General features: G+C 36.7%; 1 protein-coding gene across 1 annotated transcript; it reads right to left on the bottom strand.

Moving 5' to 3' along the window:
- Positions 1–4,734: 4,734 nt before the first annotated feature.
- On the bottom strand, positions 4,735–6,776 carry LOC133534787 (gremlin-1-like). Its single transcript, XM_061874064.1, has 2 exons — positions 6,298–6,776; positions 4,735–6,173 (listed from the first exon to the last, which is right to left on the bottom strand). The coding sequence occupies exons 1-2, from the start codon at positions 6,322–6,324 to the stop codon at positions 5,499–5,501; spliced, it is 702 nt and encodes a 233-aa protein (XP_061730048.1). The 5' UTR covers positions 6,325–6,776; the 3' UTR covers positions 4,735–5,498.
- Positions 6,777–9,388: the final 2,612 nt, after the last annotated feature.

Genomic DNA, 9,388 nt, shown 5'->3' with positions numbered 1-9,388 from the left:
TCACAGCATATCATAATAAATTATAAAATAGAATAAGAAAATAATTTAATACGTATTATTATTCAACATTATGATCTCTATTAACACACACACTGCCGGACGGGTCCTTTGTTCCTAGGTGCTTTTCGCTACAAAGTTGAAAAAAACGTGACATCGGCTGCAACCGTAGCACGTAGCTCGCGCCTGGCAGTGAGTGCATGTTGGTACAAAGGTATTCAAAAGTCAGAAATTACATAATAAAGCTTGCAGTTGCATGTTATACTTTAGAAAGTACAATATACTTATAAAGTTTATAAATTAATTAAGGAAAACATAAAATAAGGATGTACCTACAGTAAAAATTAAACAAACTAACTAATCATAAATTAAATTAAATCATACATTATTTTAAAGTATCTTATAGGTTTTAAATGTTTGTCAGGTGAATTGGGAAGATTTTGAAACAAACAGATAATAGTAATTATAATAGTAGGTAACTAAGTAATTAATTCGTGAATAAAAATTATAAATATTTTAAGACATTGGCCCTGCCAGGCATTCCAACTGTAACTTAACAAACTCATTTTATTGTAAACCATATTTTCGCCAAGTAATAAATATGTTTGAATCTGTTTTGTCAACATAAGTACGGTTGTTATGCGTAATAGTAAGATCGAAAGCAAATGACATAGGGAACAGGACTAATGGAGTAGAAATCAGTGTTACATTTTTTAAACAGTCGATTTTGTCGATATCGTAGTAGATAAAAATTCTACAAAGTAGGTATCAAAGTATCTAAGGCCAATTAAAGCTTAGTTATTAAATCTCATTCCAATATGATACTGATCTGATACTGATTTGTCAGTGTCAAAAGTGACGTTTTTGGTTGAAGGTTGACATAGGTAATGCGCAATTCAGCAGGTCCTTTAAAGGAGATTGGAACCATCTCATATTGGAATGATGTCAAATCCATGTTAGATCAGTATCACATTATCTATGTTGTTGGAATTGGCCTGTATGTCATTTGCAATGGGTGTAACATGAAATGAACGGCTGGTAAAAGCTTATCGCAATGGAGTGGTATTCATAATTTAATGTAGTAAATTGATTTTTGCGGGTATTTAATGAGATTATGACGATATGGGTGTAGGCTAGACCTGTGTCGTTCACGAGTGAATGATTTAAATGAACTGTATTTTTTTATTGAACTCACTCACTCTTCGACTCACTGAAGATTTAACTCGCTCAGTAACTCATTCATTCATTCACTCGTGAACAATATAGTCTATACAGATCCACTGAGCGAAATGAGTGATATATATCTCCGCGAACGAAAAATATGGATCAATATGAATACTCAGTGAAGCGTTTTGCGTATCTCTAGTGTAGGCTTAAGAGGCATTTACAGTCGCTCGTTCGCTGAATAAAGTTGCTTGGCAACCCCTTACTTTAACTCAACGAACACCGCGCGTAAGAAGAACGACCCACTGTGATTGCACTCTTTGTTGCACTCTTATGAATTTCACATAGATAGTTTGTGTTCATATTATTTAATGAATGCTATGCAAAATATATTTTATACTGTTATCAATTTACTACGTTTAATTTTAAATTCCACTGTAACTTTTGACTATAGCATTGCCTCACCCTCGACGACGGTTGATTTTCATGTGGGAAAGACAATGCCGTACAATCAAATTGTCAGTTTTTTTATTGTATATAACTGGTAATATCCAAAGCTAAGTCTGCAAAGGCAATATAACGAAACCACCATAAACATCATATTCTCATATAAATTTAAGTTGTTTTTGAAAGGGTTGGAGGATTATGTTACTGCAGACTTAGCTTGAACAGAATCCAGTCATAAATTTGTTATACATATATTTCTATTTTAGAGTTATATATTATTAAATATGTTGTTTTGGTAATAATAACTACAATCAATTTAAATTCTCATGAATAAGTTACGTACCTGTAAAGTGCTTAAAAGGCGAAATGAGGTTGCAGCGCAATGTAATATAGATGTTCTATACTTATTCCAGTGAAAATTAATCGTAATACAAAAAAAAAATGCTGAAATTCGTGTTTTATTTGTTATGAATCTTTTTATCCACGACGGGATGGAGACGATGTGAGTGACGGTTTAGCGTGGCGAAAGAGACTCTTTATGTACTTAAATTGTTCACATGTGCAGATTAATGCATTTTCGGTTATATAAATCATTACATTCATTACCGAATATAATTTCGCAACCAATTTTTGGCATAGGTAAGTAATGTGGGGGTACAGTAGAGCCCCCGCCAAGACGAGCAAAGCGAAGCGCAAGAGCACTATCTACCTTTTCTCGAAGCACTTCGTCGTTTTTTGAACCCTCATACTTGAGTTTGGATTATACCAGATAAACAAAATTCTCGGGATGTAATGTCAAAAGTTAAGAATAAAAAAAATTAATTTCATAGCTCTCTCACTTTAGATTTTATTCATATCTAAAAAACCCCGATTTCGTCACTGACTGACTCACTCACTCACTCACTGATAATTATAAAAACCCTTAGGGTACTTCCTGAAGTCATAAAAATTTGATATGTAGGATAGTATTAGAATACCAACAACAACTAAAAATTAATAACTTGAAATTTTTTGCCCCTAAGGGGGTGAAAAGGGGGAGGAAAAGGGTGTTAGGGGGAAAAATGGTTGAAGTTTGTATGGGGAATCAGTCAAAGCAGTGTAAGGGAAAGCAGACTGTATTAAACATGCTCCCAGATACATATTTCAGGTTTAATAGTAAATCACGCCCAAATCTTCAAATTAGGGGATGGAATATTGCCATAACATAAGCAACTTCCAAAAGGAAGTGAAAGCCGATTAAAAACATTTTCATGTAAAATGTGGCCAAGACGAAACCATAAGGCTCACACTGTCAAAAATTTATTAGATCTCTTGTAGAGCCAAGCTTCTAATTCTACAAGCCCTAACTTCACAAAATATAGGTACACCTTAGTCAAAATATCTGGCTTGGCCGGTTCCTGAAAAATTAGCGAACGAATGAAAATTGGGATCACGGCGTAATCGAAATGAACGTCAATTTTGACATGTCGTTTAGTTATTGATCTTTTAAAGATCTTTCCAAGATCTTAAATGTGTCTTAATCATTATTCGAATCGGGCCGTTAGTCTGAGGCCTGGGTAAGGACATAGGATAGATTTTATGCAAGAAATTATTCTTTAAGGGGGTGAAAAGGGGGGTGGAAATTTGCATGGGGAATCAATAACCGCTGAACCGATTTAGATGAAATTTAGTTTGAGTTGTAGGGAAGGATAAAGAATAGTTACTTCCCCGAAATCGTCGCATAAGAGTGTAGAAAGGGGAATGGAAGTTTGCAAAGGGAATCAATAATTTCTTAAATAAAGGACTATAAGACTTAGCATTTAACTTTTCGCAAGAAATAAAGCCATTCATTTAGGGGGTGAAAAAGAGATGGAAGTTTGTATGGGGACTCAAAAACTATAACCCTCCTTTTGCTTTACCGTAGTCTGGTAAAAAGCCATACAAGCAATAGTTTTTTTTTAAGTATTTAATGGATCAACCGATCAAATTCAAAATATTTTTCGTGGAAAATATTGTTAAACTTTATTTTTTGTACTTTTTTATCTTTTTTTGGACGTCTGGTTTACACATTGATTAGTATTTAGTGTGGGTTGATACATTTCTTACTTGCGGTTAGTAGCAAATATATGAACTAGCACTAAATACTAATCAATAACCAGGCCCTCAAAATCAATTAAGAAGAGAGCATTCCGTGTAACATATGATATAAGATAAATAAGTTTTTTTTTATCAAAAATGATAGCTGAGTATAACAGGGTTGTACACTTAATAAAAAACAAAAATACAGTAGTGACTAAAATTTATTGAGTCAATATTAACAGATCAACAATTTATGTTTGCCAACAATACGTGACACACATATGCTGCAGTTCCATGTGAGGCAAAAATCTAATAACTTAAACATTTTCACTGACACGTACCTAATTATAAATAAAGTCTCTAATACATTTTCATTGCCAAAAGCGTACAGAGTTGCTGACTGACCGATAGGTAGGTTTAATGCTACTAGGTACTAGCTGTGCCCGCAAACTTAGCATCTAAGGTCCACTCCGGGAATAAAACTTCCCGCATCCAAATTTCGTCAAAATCGAAACACTTAGCTGACAAAAGGTAACAGAACAGAGTGTTACATTTCTCAAAATGTTTGTAGTTGTAACCAAATTGTTACTTTCCTAATATTTGTTACCTTTTTTAATTTCTAACAATACTGTTGTGATTTTTTTTACGATTGACGTTTTATCGAGTAAGTATTTTTTGTCATTTAGTAACAAATAAATACTCGACGACAGTATTGTTATTAATTTAAAAAAATAATTTGAAAATTTTGATTTATTAGAACTTCATTTTAAACAAAATTTTAGAAATGCACATAATACTAGTAGTAGAATGGCAAGATTAGAACTTAAAACTCAGAATAATATTATATTCAAAACATACATTGGCATAATGTCAGTTTTGCGTCAATGTGTCCGAACAGTAGATGGCTTTAAATCAAACTCAATACAAAGAAAACACAAACCACATTACGCAATCAAAATTAGCTTGCAGTTATGACATGTATTAAAATTTCATGACATTGATTGAATCAAGGCGACCACTGTTATGAGTTCAGACTAACTGCTCCATGTTTTATATTTATACTTAAAGTTTTCGTTTTTTGTAAATAAATTTCGAGAGCATACAGAGATCTTAAATATCCTTCGTTAGCGTAAAATTATGTTAAGTTTGTTGCCGATTTTTTTTTCATCACCTATACTGCACTATCTATTATAAGCGTATTTCGTTTCAGCAACAATATTAGTGTCTACTTAAATCTACTTTAATAAATAAATAATTCTACGCAGACAAATTGTACATAGGCATTCAACGCAGTGCACTGGGTAAAATATCGAAATGCTATGACTAATATCACACTTTTCAAATCCTAATTATTTCATTACTTAATGATTAATATTGATCATTACTTAAGTTTTCCGAGTAACAATTTCCTATTCAGATACATACGTTTTAAACGGCGCTAGAGACTGGAGTTGCACTACCTACACTACGGTACCATTAAATCCTCCTCGCTAATATTTTAAAGCTCTCGCTTACGACTTGCAATCGAAGCCGCTAGTAGCTACACTATTATTCCATATAAATGCGTCACATGACGTCATGCCTATTGACGTATATGAGAGCATGCGATACAAACTATTTAACCAGTTTTCTCCGAGTTACAATTGAAATGCACAAGTAATACTTATCAAAACAATGGGTAACAATTCGTTTTGTACAAAACCTCGTGAGAGCTGAATTCGCTTTCCTCGGAGTTACACCCCGTTCGTCGCTCCCGCGGCCGGGGGCGCGGCGCGGCGGCGCCGCTCTGACGGTTACACCGCCTCGGCTGAGGGTCCTGCACAAGTTCATGATCAATTCACAACTCCTACCGGTAAACACTTGCACTGTTTTATTTTCTGCAGCCGCTTACGCTTGTAGAGCGACCGCTGCCCCGGACACTTAAGCGTGACCGTGATCCAAGTAAACTTCTTAGGCTTGCAGAAAGAACAGGACTTGAAGGCGGGCGCCGGTCGGTCGTCGCTTCCGTCTCGACGACGTGGTCCTTTTGGAATGTAAAACGAGTTGCACTGTCCATAACAAAAGTTGTTAATGACGGTCGCCGGTAAACAGCCGTTTTCTCTAATTTTCTGCACCAAAGGCTCCGTTTTACACCAATCCTGCTTTAAGTATTCTTTCTTTGTAACAACGAGGGCATTCCTTGAAGATTTCAGAATTTTGCGGAACTCAACTCCCGGGGGCAATTCTGTGCTGTCCTCTTGATCTGGCATCGAAACGATCATGGTGTCAGAAGTGCCTTCCCCTAGCTCGTTCCTTTGAACATATGAAGGCGAGGTGGCGGTGGCCTGCTCGGCGCGACGTCGCGCCGCGAGGATCTTCTCAACCTGCTCGGTGTCTATAATGTCAAGGATAGAGTCGGTGGGAGTGAACGGCCTCCTGCCGCCGACGCCCGCGCCGGTGCACCCTCCACAGGCCGCTAGCAGCGCCGCTGCGGCCAGCCAAATGTGAGATTTCGAGAAGTTCTCCATCTGCAACAAAAATTATCTAAATCAGTTCGAGTGCTCCGAGTGATTTCAATCGAGGTCATTGACGCAAGGCTGCATTAGTTTTAAAATAGGTTCCGATGGAGAGGAAGTCGTAGGCGAAACTCACGTTGCATCGAGTGTTGGGAGCGAACATCGTAGGCAGTGCGTCGGAGACGGCGAGCGGCGCGAGAAGCGTGTGCGCTGGGCCGGCCGGCGGAGCGGTAATGAGGCGCTCAATGGACCGCCGTTGCCGCCGCCGCTCAATGGACGAGATGACTCACGCACACCGCCACAGAACCGTTACTACGAAACATTTCCGCAGACCCAACACCTGTCTGATAGCATCTGTTTGGGATTAACAAAACTACGTAATCTTAATCTCGCCATTGATAAACAGGGACTAATACCTAAGTATATTATTTGTAAACAAAGGTATATATTTACAAAGATAACAAATCGTTTAGAAGTAATTATAAATACTGGGATTACACGTACCTGGTATGTTTAACGATCCCAACCAAACCTAATTCTTGTAAAAGGTATTCATGTTTATAAATAGTTACCTGCCTACAAATTATAATGTAACTACTGAACTTTATTTTAAATCTTCATGAGACGAAGCCGCATAGGCATTATCGGTGCAGTTAGGCATGTCGGTGATCTGTGGAGGGCCCGGAGAGATTTTCTCACTTCGGCGGCGCCAGCGCGCCCGGTGATGCGACGGAGGCGCAAGCGCCGGGCAGATGCACGCTAGCATGCGCCTGCCTTCTGTCGCTCCATTATTTACATAGGTACCTACCTACCGACTTTTTGACAAATAATATTATAGTTTCGAAATATTTCCAATTACCTAATGTGTTTTAAATATATAAACATTGATTTTGGCCAATGGATAAATATTCGAACCCATTTATGTACCTGTAGCAATTTATAGTTTCAAATAGCACCACAGGCTAAAATATTTAGTCCGGCAAGAAGCTATATATCAAATTAGTTATTGTATACCTTTAAACGGGCAATTATTGTATATATACGAGTATAAACGGCTCTAACGATTTCGATAAAATTTGCTATATGGGCGTTTTCGGGGGCGAAAAATCAATCTTATTTCTGGGAAAACGCGCACTTTTGAGTTTTTGTATGTTTTCCCAGCAAAGCTCGGTCTTCCAGATATTTTTACCTAATACAAGCTGAACGTGCCAGATTTTTAACATGAATTCGTGTAGTCTAACTATAACCACGTATATAGTTAGGTTAAGTTTGACTACGCGCAGCGAGATAATATTCCAATTACTTAATTAATACCAACAGTCGGTGAAACCTTATACTAATGGAATATATGTACATATATATAAATACCTCAGTACCGGTGGTGGTACAAATGGTATGGCTATATTAAAATAGATCACCTCTGACACCCCGATTATATGACAATGGAAGTGGCGCTGTCACAAAGCAACAATCTGCTATGGGCTCGGAAAATATTAACCACCGCTATTCTTATTACTTATTTAGGGAATTACTTCCGAAAAAAGCTTCCCGGATTTTTACCGGTACCTTACGATAATATAAAATAGAAAAAGACCAAAGTAATGTAAGACGCTGGTGCTAGCATGCGCCGGACCCGGTAGCTGGCGCCATCGGCAATCATGTATTATTAACGACTAATTTAGCAATTTTATTTCAGCAAAAACTCAGCTTCGTTTCGCCTTTTATCTTTAACGGTACGTATGCCTCAGCGCCGCGCACTAGCGCTTTCGGAAAATGCATTTTGTTATTTATAAACACAACCAAAATAGTATGCAATCTGCAATTCTGCGCGAATCGTGAAGATCCAAATTTGAATTTGGAAAAATAGTACTCAATTGTCGCCCAGTACGAGTATTGCAAGATTGTCACCCTTGAGTATAGCCTTAAAATATGATTTAGGTTTTTTAATAAATATATATTTAAATAATGTAACATATGTCCTAAGTAAATAATTAAAGGGGTGTCAACAAAAGAATATTTGAAGAAAAGTTAGAGTCAGACCAAGCTAAGTTGGCAACCATTTTGTACACATTATATCTCAGCTAACATTAAAAATTTTCGCTCTATGTTTTCATAGGCTCCTAGAACATGCTGGCCCTTTTGATCAATACGTTTCCGCCCATTGCTTCCCACAATACCATAGAGACGAGCAACCGGAGCCTTCTCAGAAATGTAGGCGCTGCGTGGGCATAGGTTCAATTATATTTTTAACAAAGTATCGTTAAAATCGATGTAATATATTAAAGAAGATGTAGCAATTGTCTGGTTGCAACATACTGGAATATGAGATGTCAACTTATCTAGTAGCTTTATTTGGGGATATTTAGAACCCTTGTAGTAAAGTGATTTTTTCGCCCCGTCCGAGACGATTTACTATTTTGTATGAGTCGTTTTTGAAAAGTGCTCGTTCAAAATGAAGTGGAAAAGCAGCGTATACAAAAACATCGTTGGTTTATTCAGATACGATAATTTTACTCTTGAGTCGTTTCAAATACCTACATACGTCATCATTTATGCGACCTGTCGATTTAGGTCAATCAATCAAGACTTAATAAAGTGAGCAAGCTTAAATATAGAACGAATACGATTACTGCACAACAAACAGTAATAAGCGCCTTATCAACAATCAGCCAGCATGATGAGAGGAAAAGAACACCGCTACATGCAAAACTGAGTACATGAAAATGTTTTGCGACAAAATTCCTTAGGTCTTGTAGTAGGTACTAATTTACAGACCTAATGTAGGTATTTTTTTCTCCTACGAGAAACTACTTACATCTCCACTTTTAAAGATTTCGAGTCCTACAGCAGACATGGCGCTATAGCTATGCCACTGTACTGTACAGTCATCACCACAACCTACTGGAGCATTACTGAAAAACATTGTACAAAATTAACTTGATTGATCTTGATGACAATGCTATGTATTGTTAAATTATTTTTCATAACTTACTCGTAGAAGATTCCCGGTGAAATCTTTATTGTAAAAAATGTAATCATTGAAAAAAAAGATGTGTCGTCTTTATTTACCTATGTATATAGTATATGTGTAGGTTTTTTTTATGTATAGATATATGTTTGTATTTATATTTTTATTTGGGTATGTTATCGTTTTTTTTTTTGATGTAGTAATTTGTAGCACCCACCACATTCTCGCTGTTTAGTCTCAAGGTTGACTGGTAGAGGAT

Source organism: Cydia pomonella, chromosome 2 (assembly GCF_033807575.1).
Source record: "Cydia pomonella isolate Wapato2018A chromosome 2, ilCydPomo1, whole genome shotgun sequence".
Taxonomy (NCBI): Eukaryota; Metazoa; Arthropoda; class Insecta; order Lepidoptera; family Tortricidae; genus Cydia; species Cydia pomonella.
The sequence above is the reverse complement of the archived record's forward strand: the minus strand, read 5'-3'. Positions and strand labels throughout refer to the sequence as shown.